Source organism: Haliotis rubra, unplaced genomic scaffold (assembly GCF_003918875.1).
Source record: "Haliotis rubra isolate DU_JTF1 unplaced genomic scaffold, ASM391887v1 Scf56, whole genome shotgun sequence".
Taxonomy (NCBI): Eukaryota; Metazoa; Mollusca; class Gastropoda; order Lepetellida; family Haliotidae; genus Haliotis; species Haliotis rubra.
In genome coordinates, this window is record NW_025767257.1 from 274,272 (window position 1) to 294,464 (window position 20,193).

General features: G+C 43.1%; 1 protein-coding gene across 1 annotated transcript in view; it reads left to right on the forward strand.

The window, feature by feature from the left end:
- Window positions 1–362: 362 nt before the first annotated feature.
- LOC124253975 (1-phosphatidylinositol 3-phosphate 5-kinase-like) overlaps window positions 363–20,193 on the forward strand; it is a 101,482-nt gene continuing 81,651 nt past the window's right edge. Inside the window, 4 exon segments of the mRNA XM_046687829.1 lie at window positions 363–493; window positions 791–918; window positions 14,432–14,621; window positions 16,598–16,803. Of these exon segments, the coding sequence (XP_046543785.1) occupies window positions 851–918; window positions 14,432–14,621; window positions 16,598–16,803 (464 nt within the window). The 5' untranslated portion in view covers window positions 363–493; window positions 791–850.

Below are 20,193 nucleotides of genomic sequence, written 5' to 3' on the forward strand. Positions count from 1 at the left end.
TGTATGTCAATGTACAAAGATTCCTGCCAAGTCCTATGGGAAAAGCATGTCTTTTGTTTTCAATTTTTACAATCCAATACTTGTTGTTAGAGTAGACACGAGAAGATCAGATTGTGAGAACCACTTAAGCTTTCTGTTTCCGTCACTGCATAGCCATATACAAAAATGATTATTTATGTGCTTATGTTACTGGATAATTGGTGACAGCTGACAATAGTTGAACAACATTCACTGATTCATTTATGACTCTTATTAACAGAAATTCTAATTCTTCTTTCTCTTGTCCCAGATGACTCGGACAATTCCAGTGGATCATCTACACCAGGTAGTAGAGCTTCATCCAGAGAGACGTCAGTAGAGAGAAATGGTTCCATGCCGATACCGATATCGCAGCGGGTTCCCTCTAAAGTGTCACTGACTTCTGGAGTGTCTGATGAAGCCATCTTCCCTTCAACTTCATCTGCTGGTGCAGGGAACCTGGGAACAGCTAAGGGTAACAAGCAGCACCTGTGTCAGGTGTTGGTAAACTGTTGTTTATTTTCTGACTTCTCATTCTGTTGTTTTTGCCTAAATATTATCACTACCTAATACTTTAAAAATTTAATGAGGATAAAATAATTGATCATTCCTAAACTCATTAATAGTGATTGACATTCTTTGTTGTGAATTTAGCCAATTATCATTTGATTAATTATGTTTGCAGCAGTGTTTGTTAAGTGGTACTGGTTAGAGAATATACAAGTAAGAATCTATGCTCTATTGAATACAATGAATATTGTTCATTTTGCAGGGAATGAGGACAGCAGTAGCCAATCAGAAGAGAGTTCTGAGGGTCAGGCTGTAGAAGACCATGTACAGAAGCGGACATTATCAAATGTGCTCAGTCGTCTTGGCAACATACTGGATAGGCGTAGCAATGTAAGAGACCAATATCTTGGTGTGAAGAATGACAAACATCTGACAAAACAAATTTTAAATTTATCCTAACACATGTTATGCACTTCTCTCTCTTACTTAGACCATGGAGTGGAAACGTGCTGTAAGCAGAGTTGAGCCCCTAGCATTTCTTGGAAGTCGAGGGACCCTCTGAAGTCTCCTCTGGTCTCTGTCTGCTACTTTTCTGTTTCCGACTGCAAAGTCGTCACAGATGAATACAATCAACGCATAGCGAATGGGGATCAACTACAGAAAAGTTTTTCTTGCATCTATCACAATATTTCCTCTTCCTAGAGGAACGATTACTTTTCCCCATAATGTAGCGAAGCAGAGCAGCAAACAGAGACAGAGCTCATACACGCCCACACTCATGTGCGACAAGAAAGAGAATGACGAGACGGGTGTCATGTGACCGGCCTGAGCGCCCTGCATGCCTTCCAGGGACTGCTGAAGTGTCCATGAATGGGATGCGGTGAGGGGTGTTCGGGCGAGAGGTTGAAGAGTGGCCAGAAACTTTGTCCAACCCTGCTCACAGCACGTTTCCACTCCATGGTCGGAGTAAGAGAGAGAAGTGAATACTGTGAGATAAAATAAGTATTATAAATATACAATTTTTATTTATCCTGACTCATGCTTAATTGCTTGTCTTCTTCTTCTTGCGAACTATAGTGGAACACTTGAATCCCCTTTTGAAACTCCCTTAAAAAAATGTGGACATAAAATCACTCACCCCAGTTGCCTCCCTTGTGCCCATCTTTTGGCGCGAAAAAGGTCACATGATCAGCCATGCTTGTCACTCTCTCCTTCTTCGCCCTAGTGGACGGTTGTGAGAGCGTCTGGGTCCCCTATACGGCATATATCCTTTGAATTTTTAGGCTTTTATACTAAATTAGGCTGTATAAGGGCTTTATCAAGGATTTAAGAAACAATATGGGTTGAAATTTATTCTAAATTTGTCCGTTTTTCACGTTGTTTACAACATGTCTAGACTTGTTTACATTTCATGAAGACTTGCATTTCTTGCAGGTTTCGATTGTGGGCTGCTGATCCGCATTTACTATGTCCTAACTGCACTTCTATATGTTCTTCCAGCCTCCGCTGTAAACTTTGTCAGCATTTATCTCAAATTGAATTTTGTAATTATTTATATTCTGTTCATAGACGTGCCAAGGACAAATTGAGACGGCAGTTACAAGTCATGTCCCAACAGGGTGAATGCGTTAATAACCGTGGGTTGTTGTCTGTCGAGGTACATCATTCCAGTGTGCTGCCGGTGACGTCTGCAGAGCAGAGAAATGAGGGTTCCGGCCTTAGGAAAAGATCGTCTTTGACTCAACAATCCTCGTCGCAGTCTAAGAAGACCAGGACGCCATCTGCTGCGAAGATTAAGCCGTCTTCAGACAAGTCTACAGTCAAGACGTCAGTGGGGGCAGCGAAGAAGACGAGGTCCTTCGCCACAGATATCAACCCATCGGACGAAGCAGACGTTTACAATGAGCCGCCGATCCTCATCCCTAAAGTACCGGCGAGAAAGAAGACGAGGTCTTTTTCTACACTGACGTCTGCAACTATATCAACACAGTCAGACGGCCTATCTGCGCAGACTGCAAATCCAGTGGGTGGACGCCTTCAACTTTACTGGAAGAATTGGGGAATTCTACAAGACGATTATGTATCCCAGATACTACACAGAGGATACAAGATAGAACTGCAAGCAGTTCCACCTTTAACAAGCACTCCTCAGATGTACAACTATGCTGCCGATCAGAAGGAGAAACTACTCGATGCCATTACAACTCTACTCGACAAGAAGGCAGTCGAAGAAATAAAAATCGTCACACCAGGTTTCTACTCCCCAATTTTTCTGGTTCCAAAGAAAAAATCCAAGGAAAAGTTCCGCCTGGTTTACAACATGAAAAAGTTCAACCAGGAGAGAGAGAGAGAAGTTTATTCAGTAGTATTTGGGCCATAAGGCCTATGATACAGTTGACATATACAATTTAGATTACACGTGATCATAAACATTTGAGTTTCATATTGATCTTATTTTGAATATCTCATTGAGATAGATAGCTGTTAGATGCTGTACATTACTATTTTGTGACTAAAAATTGCCTGAATGGTAAGTGGGCCTCTGTAGACTGATTGTAGCTTCTGTAGATATAGAGTTCTGGCTTGATTATACTTATCACAAACAAAAAATACATGGTTCTCATCTTCATTAAGGTTATGATTACAAAGTTCACAGATGGGGTTGATTGCCGTTGTGTCTTTATTGGTTCTTAGCTTGTTTATCTTAAAGTTTGTTAGCGAAGCTCTAAATTTGAAGTAGACTCTTATTAGTTGTTTGTTCCTCATGTTAAGTGATATATGATTCTCTTTCCAGTGAAAACTTGAAAGAAGCGTGAGTGGGTAAGGAAACTTGAACTGTTTATCTCATAATGCCAGTTTTGGTGTGATATATCTTTGTAGCTGTTTTAAACATGATAAGAAATTATTTACATCTCCGACATCCTGTGCGATCCATACATGTGAGAATCCTATCTTGGACAATGTTTCTCTAATATTAGAGGTCCAGTTTCTTTTTCCTACATCATCAGTGATTTAAGCATTGGTAACACTGGTGTGCGTGGCGATCGGTTGTCATTCAGTAGAACTTTTATCCAGTACTTGATGGCCTTTACTTGTGTTGATATATAAATCAAATGTCTTCCAGTGTCGCCAAGAATTGCCTTGTTTGAAGCAAATTTTCCAACTTTGAGAAGGTGTTTAAAGTAGTTTAACTGAACTTTTTCAATTGAAGCTGAATACTTGCATCCCCACACTTCTGCTCCATAGAGGAGTATTGGTAAAACTTTAGTGTCGAATATCGAACATGCAGTTGAAAACGTTACTTCTTTATTTTTCTGTAGGAATCTATTTATTGCGAGGCATGCTTTACTAGCTTGTTGTGCGAGAGTGTCACATGCTTTTGTCCATACCAGTCATTGATGAGAAGATAAGTCCAAGGTATTTGTAATAGGTGACGGTTTCGATAGACAGTCCTTTATAAGTCCATTTTTCATTCTGTGCCAGTTTTCCACCATTTCTAAAAACTATAATCTTGGATTTGTTAAAATTCAGTTGTAGTCCTGATTCTGAGCAGTAGGATTCCAGTGTGTTTAGCTGTCTCTGTAAGCCGATGATAGTAAATGAAAATACCGCAACGTCATCCGCAAAAAGTAGGAGCATCAAGTCTTCAATATCTTGGGTGACGAATATTCCACTTGTACACGATCTATACATGGCTGTTACAAGTTCATTTATATATAATATAAATAACACTGGGCTGAGAATGCAGCCTTGTCGAACCCCTGCAGATGTTGAGAATATTTCAGTTGAGTTTCCTTGCACCTCAACCAGGATTATCTAAGAAAGCCGCAAGATTCAAAATGGTACATCTTCCACAACTCAAACAGATTATCCGTCCGTCAGATTATCTAACCAGCATAGATCTACAGGATGCATATCTTCACATCCCAATACATCAGGACTCAAGGAAATACCTACGATTCCTGTTCAACGGACGTCACTACCAGTGGAGGGAACTACCGTTTGGAATATCGTCGGCCCCCTGGTTGTTTACTCGAGTGACAAAGCCCATCGTCAGTTACCTACATCATCAAAGTCTACGCAGTTCGTTTTACCTCAACGACGGGATTCAAGCTCATCAAGATCCCAATCTACTCAGACAGCAACTGACATTTACGATCAAGCTCACTCAACTAGGATGGTTAGTAAATCATCTCAAATCGGAATTGGAGCCTACACAGGATCTAAAATTCCTAGGAATACGAATCGTCACTTCAACGAATCGACTACTAGTCCCGGAGGACCATTGGACCAAGATACAACAGATGATATCACAAACACTACTCTCTCCATTACCACTACGAGAGTGGCAGAGTCTACTCGGTCTCCTCACGTCAGCGCAAGATATGACACGCAGAGGCAGATTACTTTTGCGCCCTCTACAAGTGTTTGTGAACAATCATCTAGACAGCCTGGATCCATTCGTCCTACTGAACGAACTGAAACCATACATATTATGGTGGACACAGAAGTCGAATGTCTGCGCAGGAACCTACTTAGCAGAGCCGGGATCCAACACTCATCTCTACGCAGATGCGTCCCACCAAGGATGGGGAGCTCACTTAAACAACAAAGTGGCATCGGGGAAGTGGTCGAATCAGGAACAAAAACTACACATCAACATGCTAGAGTTGAAAGCAGTCATAAACGCCTTACTACACTGGTCCAGCATATTAAGGAACGCTCAACTGATGATCCATACGGACAACTCCACAGTGGCGTTCTACATCAACAAACAAGGGTCAACAAGGTCAAGGAGCATGTTGGACCTCAGCTTTCAACTATTCAGCATAGTAGACAACCTGAACATCGACATAAAAGCGTCACACATTCCGGGCCAGAAATGTGATAGCAGGCGCCCTATCCCGTCCTATGAATCCGTCACCGACGGAGTGGATGTTACATCCAGAGGCATTCAAGGACATCATTCGGACAGTAGGATCCCCACTGGTAGATTTGTTCGCAACCAAGTACAACAAACAACTACCAACATTTGTCTCTCCGGTCCCAGATCCGCAAGCATGGGCAGCGGGCCTTGAGCATATCGTGGGAAGGACTAAGCGGCTGCACGCGTTCCTCCACCAGCACTAATACCGAAGGTATTACAGAAAATCAAAATGACAAACAAGTTACAACTGATTTTTTTGTCGCGCCTTACTGGCCAGCAGAGAGAGTGGTTCCCCAACCTCATACAAGAAATAGGAAATCCAATCCTACAACTTCCAAAGTGGCCAAATCTACTGATTCATCCACACACCAAGCAAGCACACAGAAACCCAACTATGTTTCAACTACACACATGGGCGTATCACGACTTGCTTGAGGAAAGAGGATATTCCACCAGAGCGGCCAAAGCAGTAACTTTTGCCTTCACGTAGGTTAACCCGTAGCTTGTATGATGACAAGTGGCAAAGTTTTGAGAAATACGCCGGAATAAAGGCTTCACTGCAATGGAAGCAACACATCCTCAAGTGGCGGAATATCTTTGTCATCTTAGACAGACAAAACGATTGAAGGGATCTACACTCTCTACATACCTAGCAGCCTTGAGCTCAGTTATCACGATGAAAACGAGTATAAAACTGACCAAAGTACCAGAGATACTGGCACTACTACGCTCATTCAAGTTGGAAGACCAACAAAGAAAATTCAAGGAGCCCGCTTGGGATCTCAATGTGGTTCTACAACATCTTACCAGTGAAGATTACAAACCACTAGAAAGGATATCATATGAGAAATTAACTCATAAAACACTGTTCCTCATAGCCTTAGCTACAGCGGCAAGGATGTCAGAAATTCATGCTCTAGACTTCGGGCGAGCGAACACGATTTGACACGCATCGTGACACAGTGCATCTGGGACTAAGATGGGATTTTATAGCAAAGAATCAACTGCCCGGTCAACCAGACAGACAATTCCATATCCCAGCACTTTCGTCGATATTAGGACCACAGGATACGCAAGAACGATCCTTGTGTCCAGTCAGAGCATTGAAAATATATCTACAGAGATCTAAATTGAGGAGACGAAAATTCAAGCGCCTTTTCATCCCTTTATCTACGGAGACACCTACAGAAGTCTCACGTACAACTATATCAATATGGATGAGAGCCGTCATATTGAAAGCCTACAAAGCAGCAGGACTTGATCCTCCACGAGTCTCCAATCCTCATGGAGTCAGAGCACTGGCATCCACACTAGCTCTGCACAGAAACTGCTCGATATCAACAATAATGGAGGGCTGCTTTTGGAGATCGGAGACGGTATTTGCCAACGACTACCTCAGAGACATGGCTACAGAGGACGTCTCCGGCATACACCAGTTTGGGCCCCTTGTTGTAGCACAAGAATTGACGGTACCTCAAGAATTGACGGTACCTCAAAGACGCTGAGATAAATCTCACCCCTTGGTCACGTGACTTGCAAAAGCCAACACTCAACAGAGTACGGTTTTAAAGTCCATGCGCACGTCTAGGACAGACTAGCATGAGTGATGTACCCTGTACTTGTAAGGACTTACTTGTACACGAAGTAGGGTCACTTCTCCACTTGATGCAAGCATCAAGAGATGGAGTTGTATAAATCCACACAGAATGTCAAGAGAAGATTTCCAGGATAAATCTGACAAGTTGTGGTCCCCCCACACTCATCAGAGGAAGCTGGAAGAAAGGACAAATGCCATTAGAAGTTCCCAAGGGGGTATAAGGACGTAAATCAGCAGAGAATCCAGAGTGGCTTGACCCACCACCGTTTCCGTCGGATTCTACAAGCAATTAAGCATGAGTCAGGATAAGTATAAAATATCAAATTTTTGCTTATCCTGACTCATGCTTATTGCTTGTCTTCGTCTTCTTGCGAACCTAGTGGAACACGTGTATCTCCCAATTGAAGTTCCCTTCAATAAAAATCACTCATTAGTACTCACCACGAGTTTCCTCCCTTCCACAAGCGCGGGAACGAGGGCGCCACCTGAACCCATGTGCCTCACTCTCTCCTTCTTCGTCCAGTGAGCTGGACGTGAGAGCGCCTGTGTCTCCCAACACACTATATCCTTTATTTATATTTAGTTTAGTACCTCTTATACTTAGTATAGAGGTGTTACTAGTATCCTTATTCAATTTTGCATTGATTATTAATCGTGTTTCTGCTGTTTATTCACGGTTCGCCGTGTTTGTTCAGTAGTTTACGTTAATGAGAATCTGCACAGATTGTAAACTACGTTACTCTGCTACTGATCCACATTTAAAATGCCCTATTTGCATTACTCCATGTTCATTTGTTTCTCGTTGTAAATTTTGTATTAATTTACCAATTTCTGCCTTTGATAAATATTTATGTTCCGTTTTTAGACGGAAGGCAGATGAATCTCGCAAACAAATTTCAGTCATGGCTAATAGATCACAAATTAATGTTCCCTGTCAACTGTTGACTGACGACCCGCCACCGGCTGGTGGCATGCCTGAGTTTCGCTATGTCCAAGAAGCGACCTGCATCTCAAGATCTGTCGTCTTCTCAGTCTAAGACTAGCAAAGCGTCCATATCATCTCGTACGCTTCGTACACCCAGGTCTACAACTACGTCAAAAGGGAAATCTACAAAATCTAATAATTTTGCCTCTGATATTTTACCAGTCACAGAATTAGCCTTATATGATGATGACATTCCGATTATCATTCCAGAGGTTTGTCACAAGAAACGTCCTGTATCTGCGACTGTCACCTCAGCGCAGATTAGCACACAACCGGAGATGCCTACGCTGTCACCAGAAGTTTTGACTGAGGGTCCCATCACCTTCGCAGAGAGACAACCCTCATCATCAGTGCAGACCGCCTCAGACGACCTGGTCAACCAAATCATGAGGCTGATGGAAGACCGTTACGGTTTACAGAGGCCCCAGAGCCACGGGCCCCAGAGCCCAACCCATTTTAAGTCATACAGGGCCCCAGAGCCCGCCTTGGCTTCGCGTAGGGCCCCAGAGCCCACAGGACGCCTCCGCTGCGAAGGGCATCCCAGCCCGGAGCGAGCTCTTTGCATAGGAAGTCCCAGGCCACCTCCGCGAAGGTGCTAGAGCCTCACCTATTGCGAGAGGCTTCGCGGAGAAGGAGCGCTTCGCCGAGCACTCACCTTGTAATTCACAGAGGTCGTTAAGCTAAAGCAAGCCACATGTCGATTCGACACTGACTCGAGACATTAGCGAAGGACGCTGAAGGCTAAGTGGTTCCATTTCTACCTCGCCTAGAAGAGCTTCGCGAAGCCCCCAGCGTTCGCGAAGCCCCCAGTGTTCGAGAAGCCCACAGCGTTTGCGAAGCCCTCACCGTTCGCGAAGCCCCCAGCCTTCGCGAAGGATGTCTTCTCCAAGGTCTCCGTACACTAGCCACTCGTCAGTCCGTTCTCCACAGTCCTCTCATAGATCTTCCCATAGATCTAGGACTCTGACATATGACCATACGTCAGAAGAGGAGGATGGTATCATTTTCTCAGATGCTGAGATAAGATATTGGATGGTGAATGAATTACAACTTGCCTCCCCATCAAAGAACGAGGATGCAACTCAGACTTGATGAAGGATGATGATGTAGATTATATCACCTTACCTCCTATTGACCCAATTGCAGCCGTACCAGCTAAACTAGATACAGCCTGCTCCAAATCCTCTAAAGCCCAATCTACTCATTTACCGGTCTTCAATGCCAAGAAATTTGCTGGACATAATATGGAACCCTTTTTCAAGGCCCAGGATATTGATGACAACTTTAAACTTATCACTGATACCAAGTCCAGAAGTTACAGAGTAGACGATCGCAAACTGGCCCAATTAGATACCATTTCCAGAAGGATGTTCTTCGGATTAAATAGATCTAGGACTATTAATGAGACTCTCATCACCAAGTTCAAGAATTCTACAGACGAGGAAGACAGAATGATCTACTCAGCTCTACTCATGCAGAAAAAAGACCACCAATTTCTTACAGAGCACCTTTCAGCGCTTACTGAAACTACTACCATGACTCGTCGGCAAGGATTACTAGCCTCCTGCTCTTGGAATAAGCAATTCACAGAGCCTCTTTACACAGCTCCATGGTCATCGCCCTTACTGTTTGGTGGCAAGATAAACAAGGTCTCCAAAGAAGTATCTAAAGATTCCATGGATACCTTAGCGAACGTCTTTAAACAGTCAGCACAGAGATACTCGGGCAAGTCTAAGTTCTCAGGGCTACAGAGAGCACGGGACAAGAAACTAGCTGCAGCTAATAATCCCAAGGATTCTTTTCATCGCCCATACAGCAAATTTAGAGGAGGATCAGCTAGAGGCAGATCATCCAGAGGTGCCCGTGGATTTAAACGATGAAAGTCAGGTTCGGAACGACTGGAGTCTTCCACCCCCAGTCGTTCCAGTACAACCTTCTCAAGTGGGTGGACGTCTTCAACTACACTGGGAAAACTGGGGAATACTACAAGATCCTTATGTATCCAACATCCTACAGCACGGATATCTTATACAACTCAAGACCAAGCCGCCGTTAACAGTCACCCCGCCAAGGTTCAACGTTCAACCGGCACAACTACCTATGTTAAGAGAAACAGTACAGTCTCTGCTAAACAAACAGGCCTTAGAAGTTCTGGATCAACGAAACATCGTACCAGGTTTCTACTCCCCAGTTTTCCTAGTGCCGAAAAAGAATTCCAAGGAGAAGTATCGTCTCATTTACAACATGAGCACCTTCAACAGAGAATATCTATGCAAACCACCAACGTTTCGCATGATACATTTACCACAACTTCGGCAATTAATTCGTCCACTAGATTACATGGCCAGCATAGATTTGCAAGACGCATATCTACACATTCCCATTCATCCCAGCTCAAGGAAATATCTAAGATTTATCCTAGACGGCAAACATTACCAATGGAAGGTACTTCCCTTCGGAATCACTTCAGCCCCTTGGGTATTCACAAGAGTAACCAAGCCTATTGTCTCATACCTACATCGTCAAGGTCTGCGGAGCGCATTTTACCTAGACGACGGTATACAAGTGGATCCAGATCCACAGCGTCTCAGACTACAGCTGAACTTTATAATCAAGTTACTAACTCAATTAGGTTGGTTAGTAAATCTACTCAAGTCGGACCTAGAACCAACGCAGGATCTGCATTTTCTAGGTATACGATTCCTTACAGCTCAGAATCGTTTAGTAGTCCCGGAGGACAGATGGATCAAGATCCAACAACTGATTCCCCAAGCCCTACTCTCTCCGTTACCACTACGACAGTGGCAGAGCCTATTGGGACTACTCACATCAGCTCAAGACTTGACACTCAGAGGCAGGCTTCAATTACGTCCATTACAAGTCCTCATCAATGCTCATCTCGAGGACCCTCTACCATTCAGTCTACCAGATTACGTCAAACCACATCTACTCTGGTGGACCAAGAGATTGAATGTTTGCGCAGGCGTCTCCTTAGTAGAGCCGGAATCGAAAACACATCTCTACGTAGACGCGTCACTAAAAGGTTGGGGAGCCCACCTTGCCGGCAGGACAGCGTCAGGCCTATGGAGCAATCAAGAGAGCAAATGTCACATAAATCTGCTAGAGATGCAAGCAGTCATAAACGCCATAAGTCACTGGAGCAACCTACTACAGAACGCTCAGTTGATGATTCACACAGACAATTCAACAGTGGCGTTTTATGTGAACAAACAAGGTTCAACAAGATCACTGAATCTACTCACTCGATGTTTCAGACTGTTCGATTTAGTCGACAATCTAAACATACATGTCAGAGCTTGCCACATTACAGGAGCAAAGAATGTTTTAGCAGACGCTCTCTCTCGGCCACACCAACCGTCGCGACAGAATGGATGCTCCACACAGAGATATTCAATCAAATAATCATGGAAATAGGATCTCCCTTAATAGACCTATTTGCCACTCGATTCAACAAACAACTGACAACCTTCGTATCGCCAGTGCCAGACCCACTAGCATGGGCAACGGACGCACTAAGCATATCGTGGGAGGGACTCAACGCGTACGCTTTCCCGCCTCCTGCGTTAATCCCACAAGTCTTACAGAAAATCAGTCAAACGAAGAGCCTCGATCTCATTTTGGTCTCGCCTTACTGGCCTGCGAGGAACGTGGTTTCCAGATCTCATGCTAGGAATCGGAAAACCAGTACTTCAGCTCCCACTGCGCACCAATCTATTGATACATCCGCACACCAAACAAGTGCACAAGACACCAGAAGCATACCAACTTCACGTGTGGATTGTATCAAGGCATGTTTGAATAAGAGAGGTTATTCTGCCAGAGCGGCTAAAGCGGTCACGCTTGCACTACGTAACTCAACTCGTAACTTGTACGATGACAAATGGCACAGCTTTGTCAATTATGCTGCTAAGAAAGGATTTTCAGCCAGATATGCTACACATCCTCAAGTGGCAGATTTCTTATGTTATCTACGTCAAACTAAGAATCTAAAAGGCTCAACCTTGTCCACTTATCTTGCAGCCATAAGTTCTGTCATAACTATGAGAACGGGCGTCAAGTTGACTAAAACACCGGAGTTACTCGCTTTGTTACGAGCATTCCGATTGGAGGATCAGAAACGGAAGTTTTAAGCTCCAGCCTGGGATCTAAATATAGTACTCCAACACCTCACAAGTGAGGCTTATGAGCCATTGTTATCTGCTTCGTTTGAATCACTGACCCACAAAACCTTATTCCTGTTAGCATTAGCTACTGCCGCCAGGATGTCTGAGATTCACGCTTTGGATTACGAGAGAACACGCTTTGATGATACTCATAACATCGCTCATCTGGGACTTCGCTGGGACTTTATAGCGAAAAATCAACTGCCAGGTCAACCAGACAGATTGTTCCATGTCCCAGCTCTCTCATCCATACTTGGACCGCATGATACGATGGACCTATCACTTTGCCCTGTACGTGCACTGAAAATATATCTCCAACGATCCAAGCAAAGTAGAGGGAAATTCAAAAGATTGTTTATCCCTATATCCACCGCTTCGCAGACAGAAGTGTCGCGTACTACGATTTCTATTTGGATCAGAACTGTCATACTACGAGCCTACAAGGCTGCAGGACTCGACCCTCCAAGAGCTTCTAATCCTCACGAAATTAGAGCGCTAGCCTCAACTCTCGCTCTACATGGAAATTGCTCGTTGAATACCATTATGGAGGGATGTTTTTTGAGATCCGATATGGTGTTTGCCAACCACTATCTGAGAGATATCACCACCAAGGACGTCTCAGGTATCCACCATTTCGGTCCCATGGTCCTCGCTCAACAGTTGACAGTTCCACGGAGAAGATAAGTCTATCTTACAGATTTTATACTTATCTGATAACAGTACTAATAGCTACATGCTATCTATATATTTTTGCTTAAGTTTAATTTATTATCTTAAGCTCAGTACTATGGTTCTATATCATACTATATATATGCTTACAACTCCTAGGAGTTCTGCTATTATATATATGTTCAGCTTAAGTTATCAATCCTTAAGCTCAGTCATATGTTCAATTCATAACATGTATTAGTTAACAAACTCTAAGTAGTTGGTTACTATTATACAGCTTAAGTTATATTATATCTTAAGCACAGTACTATTATAGCTTATATATATGCATATTGTAAGCTTAATACTTTGGTTCATTATAAAAGTATTCACTATAAACTCTCAGAAGTTTATACTATCACATTAATGGCTTCAGCTTACCTTAATGTTGTATATACTTTTATTATCTTCACTAAATTGTAATAACCTTTATATGGCAGCTGATAAGTTAACAGCAGGAATTCTTCAGTTCAGTGCCTTTATGAAGTTCCCATAGGGTTATTACAATCATCTCAGTTCAAATCACTAATTATTAAAATCCAAAGTATATATAATCCCACCTCCTGTTCCGTCGGATTCTACAAGCAATAAGCATGAGTCAGGATAAGGAAAAATATGAAATTTTTAGAGTAAAATTAATATTTTATACTTATCCTGACTCATGAGGTAAGCTCCCTCCGTCCTCCCCACTAAACACTTTGGATTTCTTCGAAAAATAAAGTGTCGGGCTCAAAACAAAAAGGGAGAGAGTGAGGCACATGGGTTCAGGTGGCTTCCTCGTTCCACTAGGCTTGTGGAAGGGAGGTAACTCGTGGTGAGTACTAATGAGTGATTTTTATTGAAGGGAACTTCAATTGGGAGATACACGAATGTTCCACTAGGTTCATTTTGCAAGAAGAAGAAGACAAGCAATAAGCATGAGTCAGGATAAGTATAAAATATTAATTTTACTCTAAAAATTTCATAGATATGAAGCGATTTAGACTTAGTCCCAAAAGGGAGGGGTGGGCTTCTTTTCCGGAGCACAACTGGAAAACTTCTCAATATCTTTCAGCAAAACTTGGCAGATATGTGAGGCAGATCCCAAAGTGGTGCCTTTTGCTATTTGCAGATATTTGTGATTTATTATTTTCTCGGTTTCCATGGAAATGATTCGCACTTAGTCTCAAAAGGAAGGGGTGGGTTTCGTTTCCGGAGCACAACTGGAAAACTTCCTAATATCTTTCAGTAAAACTGTGAGGCAGATCTTGAAGTGGTGCCTTTTGCTATTTGCAGATTTTTGTCATTTATTATTTACATGATTTCCATGGAAACGATTTGCACTTAGTCTAAAATCAAGCTGGAATTTAAGTAACTGTCAGATGATTTGTTCTTTCAAAGATGTGGGGGCCGGGGGGATATGTCATCTTCTGATGACTCTTGTTTTCAGTCAATCGTATCTTCATATGTGATATGTTGAGTTCTCAGCTGACGAGATACTGATGAACCTGTCTCCCCAACAGACTCTACAGACTTACAAAGACAGTGACTTCAAGCAGTACTGGATGCCAGACAGCAGCTGTAAGGAGTGTTATGATTGCGGGGACAAGTTCACCACATTCCGCCGCCGCCATCACTGCAGGATCTGCGGACAGATCTTCTGTAGCAAGTGTTGTAACCAGGAACTTCCTGGGAAGATCATTGGATACAAAGGCAGGTTGTCTCAACACATCATTCTTTTTCATAGAGATCGTCCTTGGGGTACATATATGCATTTTCTGCGCTGAAAATGTCCTGTGACAGTTGTATCAATGTTTTAATAAAAATATTGTACATTAAATGAATTCTTTTTTATCTGTTATACGGCCCCCATCCCGTGGAGTTACCTCCCTGCTACGCATGCACAGCCAACCAGGTAAGCCCCTAGGCCCGTATCATCATTCCTTCTGCTGTCACTCCACTGTACAGATGTGTCGAGGTGCAAAGCTGAATACCTTGTCTTCTACGATAAAGAGAATAATGTCTGAGACTCCCCAACCTGTATGTATGGTCTTTATTTGTCCTTGAACAGAACAGTTATAAGACTTTTGCAGTCGGTTTTTCTCATAATTGTGATCGCCTCCCGAATACTTACTGCCCGAAGGTCGATCACGCTTCCCATGTGACAGCTCCTATCGAACTTCCTACTCTTACCCAGCCTTCCTCATCGGGGACCTCTCCTACGAGCACTCACCCGTTGGATGTCCGAAAGACTCTCAAGGTCTATATCAAACGAACACAGGGGATCTGTACGGGTACCCATCTGTTCTGCTGTTACGGTGGCGGGAATGCTGGGGTGCCGGCGAGCAAACAGACCCTGTCTCGCTGGCTTGTTTCGGTCATTTGTGCTGCTTATCAGGCTAAGGGCAAGCCTCCCCCTGAGGGGTTGAAGGTCAGGGCAGTAGCCAAGTCAAAAGCTTTTGCATCGGCACTACCCATTGAAGAGATCTGCTCTGCCGCTATTTGGAGCCGGCCTAGCACTTTTATCAGGCACTATCAGCTCGATACACATTCACGTGATCGTGCGCGCTTTGGCCGTTCTGTACTCTCCAGTATTGATATGTCCGCTGTTGTGTGATCTAACTCCTTTCGATTCTCTCCGGAGATTATGGTCAGTTGTGAGTTGGTTTTTCCCCCCTACAGTGCTCTCTAATAGACCATGAGGTGGGTGGGGTTGTTTACTTTTGCACTGTGTGCGAACTTGCTATGCTTAACCTACGAGGTCGACTCTCAGTACTTTTCCTCCCTGTCGGTTACCCTCCCATCATGCCTCTCGCAGAAGCTCCGGGACACGTGACAGGTGAGTATTGTGGCGTCTGTTACATTATTCTTAACGATCGCTATTCATGTGTACTTTGACAGAATTCCCTCCTCCCTGGCCTCCGGTCTTTGGGAGTCTGTGTTTATGCATATATGTATCCCAAGGACGATCTCTATGAAAAAAGAATTAAACAAACCTGTAAAGGTTTTCAATTCTTTGAAGAGAGTCGTCCTTGGGGTAGGGCCGCCCGCCTCCCCGCAATTCTGTTCACTGATGTATTCAGCAGAAGGAATGATGATACGGTCCTAGGTGCTTACCTGGTTGGCTGCGCATGCGTAGCAGGGAGGTAACTCCACAGGGTGGGGGCTGTATAATAGATAAAAAAAGATTTTATTTATTGTACAATATTTTGATTAAAACATTGATACAACTGTCACAGGACATTTTCAGCGCAGAAAATGCATATATGTACCCCAATGACGACTCTCTTCAAAGAATTGAAAACCTCTACAGGTTAATGTTAATCTGGTGTGTTGCTATAGAGAAGATTCAGAACCAAGAGATTTTAAGAAATTCAGGGTCTTTTTCCCATTAGTTCAGGATTATAATGTTTGGTGAACCACCTTCTGTGTGCTGCATGTTGGGTACTTATCCTGGCACAACCTTAGTGCTACTACTGTCGTAAGTCTATGTTAATGTATAGGAGTTACGATCACCTTAGCGCGCTACTACAGTCGTAAGTCTATGTTAATGTATACGAGTTACGATGACCTTAGCTTTAAAGTCGCTTTGTACAACAGCACCCTGATTAAAGTGAGGGATTTATCTGGGACCCATGATCTATGTGTAGCCCAGTTCTGGTTACAGTAAGGAGATGTGTGTGTTGCAGGTGGTATCCGGAGTCTGCATCTACTGTTGTAAGGTGGTTCTTCGCTACGCCCAGCAATCTGACCAAGGTGGAGATGTCAAGGTGTCAAGGGAAGACTTGAGGAGCCTGTCCATAGACTTTGAGTCGGGTAGCTTCCAGGATCTTGGAATCTGGAGTCCCAACCTACGTCGTATCTCCAGCATCAGGGAGGACAGTCCTCAGACAGGGTATGCACATGTTCTGTTTGTGATCATACAGTATGGCACATTCTGTTTGTGATCATACAATGTGGCACATTCTGTTTGTGGTCATACAAAGTGGCACATGTTCTGTTTGTGATCATACTGCATGGCACATGTTTTGTTTGTGATACAACAGTGTGGCACATGTACTGTTTGTGATAGAACAGCGTGGCACATGTTCTGTTTGTGATCATACAGCATGGCGCGTTCTGTTTGTGATCATACAATGTGGCACATGTTCTGTTTGTGATCATACAGCGGGACACATGTTCTGTTTGTGATTCAACAGCGTGGCACATGTTCTGTTTGTGATTCAACAATGTGGCACATGTTCTGTTTGTGATAATACAATGTGGCACATGTTCTGTTTGTGATCATACAGCATCGCACATGTTCTGTTTGTGATCATACAGCATGGCACATGTTCTGTTTGTGATCATACAGCATGGCACATGTACTGTTTGTGATCATCCAATGTGGCACATGTTCTGTGCGTGATCGTACAGCATGGCACATGTTCTGTTTGTGATTATACATCGTGGCACATTCTGTGTGTGACGAGACAGCATGGCACATGTTCTGTGTGTGATAATACAATGTGGCACATGTTCTGTTTGTGATCATACAACATCGAACATGTTCTGTTTGTGATCATACAGCATGGCACATGTTCTTTTTGTGATAATACAATGTGGGACTTGTTCTGTTTGTGATCATACAGCATGGCGCATGTTCTGTTTGTGATAATACAATGTGGCACATTCTGTTTGTGATCATACAATGTGGCACATGTTCTGTTTTTGATCATACAGCATGGCACACATTCTGTGTGTGATCATACAGCATGGCGCATGTTCTGTTTGTGATAATACAATGTGGCACATTCTGTTTGTGATAATACAATGTGGCACATGTTCTGTTTGTGATCATACAGCATGGCACATGTACTGTTTGTGATCATACAGTGAGGCACATGTTCTGTGTGTGATCATACAGCATGGCACATGTTCTGTTTGTGATAATACAATTTGGCACATGTTCTGTGTGTGATCATACAGCATGGCACATGTTCTGTGTGTGATCATACAGTGAGGCACATGTTCTGTTTGTGATAATACAATTTGGCACATGTTCTGTTTGTGATAATACAATTTGGCACATGTTCTGTGTGTGATCATACAGCACGGCACATGTTCTGTGTGTGATCATACAGTGAGGCACATGTACTGTTTGTGATCATACAGTGAGGCACATGTTCTGTTTGTGATAATACAATTTGGCACATGTTCTGTTTGTGATCATACAGTGGGGCACATGTTCTGTTTGTGATAATACAATGTGGCACATGTTCTGTTTGTGATAATACAATTTGGCACATGTTCTGTTTGTGATCATACAGCATGGAACATGTTCTGTTTGTGATAATACAATGTGGCACATGTTCTGTTTGTGATAATACAATTTGGCACATGTTCTGTTTGTGATCATACAGCATGGAACATGTTCTGTTTGTGATCATACAGCATGGCACATGTTCTGTTTGTGATAATACAGCATCGCACATGTTCTGTTTGTGATAATACAATGTGGCACATTCTGTTTGTGATAATACAATGTGGCACATGTTCTGTTTGTGATCATACAGCATGGCACATGTACTGTTTGTGATCATACAGTGAGGCACATGTTCTGTTTGTGATCATACAGCATGGCACATGTTCTGTTTGTGATAATACAATGTGGCACATGTACTGTTTGTGATCATACAGCATGGCACATGTTCTGTTTGTGATAATACAATGTGGCACATGTACTGTTTGTGATCATACAACATGGAACATGTTCTGTTTGTGATCATACAGCATGGCACATGTTCTGTTTGTGATCATACAGTGAGGCACATGTTCTGTGTGTGATCATACAACATGGAACATGTTGTGTTTGTGATAATACAATGTGGCACATGTACTGTTTGTGATCATACAGTGAGGCACATGTTCTGTGTGTGATCATACAGCATGGCACATGTTCTGTTTGTGATAATACAATGTGGCACATGTTCTGTTTGTGATCATACAACATGGAACATGTTCTGTTTGTGATCATACAGCATGGCACATGTTCTGTTTGTGATAATACAATGTGGCACATGTTCTGTGTGTTATCATACATCGTGGCACATGTTAATGAGTTCCTGGTGTTCTAGTACTCCATAATGAGTGCCTGGTGTTCTAGTACTTCATAATGAGTGCCTGGTGTTCTTTGGGGGCGTGGTGGGCGAGCTGGCTAGGGCGCCAGGCTAGGTTGTGGTGTCGGGATCGAGCCCACCTGTGACCGGGTGTGAAAACCTTGGGGTCAACTTTGTGTGCAGACTCCTTCAGTGTTGTAACAACCCTTAGTGTACAGTACACAACCTTGTGCTCTTAAAAATACCCACGAATCTGTTGGTATATGACCAGATGGTGGCCACATGAATATGTGCAAACACCTACTTGCGGATACAGCAACGTGCAGTGAACTTGGACAAAGTACTGTGACTATGTGTGTCCCAGTCCACCCAGCTGTGAATGGGTACCTCGTTAGGATGAGAAAGCCACAATAACTGCGCCTAGTGGCTGCAAGAGTTGTATACTCCCCAGGGAGTTGAGATTAATAAGATATGCCCTTGAGATTGACATCCAGTGATCGAAGTAAAATATACCAGCACCTTGAGCAAGCACTAGTTGCCTGGATATGTGCGCTACATAAATATCATATAATAATAATAATAATGAGTGTCTGGGTGTTCTAGTACTCCAGAATGAGTACCTGGTGTTCTAGTACTCCAGAATGAGTACGTGGTGTTCTAGTACTTCATAATGAGTGTCTTGGTGTTTTAGTACTCCATAATGATTGCCTGGATGTTCTTGTACTCCATTATTGAGTGCCTGGTTTTCTAGTACTCTATAATGAGCGTCTGGTGTTCTAGTATTCTATAATGAGCGTCTGGTGTTCTAGTACTCCATAATGTTTGCCTGGGTGTTTTAGTACTTCATAATGAGTGCCTGGGTGTTCTATTACTTCATAATGTTTGCCTGGTGTTCTAGTACTCCATAATGAACGTCTGGTGTTCGAGTACTCTATAATGAGCGTCTGGTGTTCGAGTACTCTATAATGAGCGTCTGGTGTTCTAGTACTCTATAATGAGCGTCTGGTGTTCTAGTACTCTATAATGTTTGCCTGGTGTTCTAGTACTCTATAATGAGTGTCTGGTGTTCTAGTACTCTATAATGAGCGTCTGGTGTTCTAGTACTCTATAATGAGCGTCTGGTGTTTTAGTACTTCATAATGAGTTCCTGGTGTTCTTGTGCTCCATAATTAGCATCTGGGTTTTCT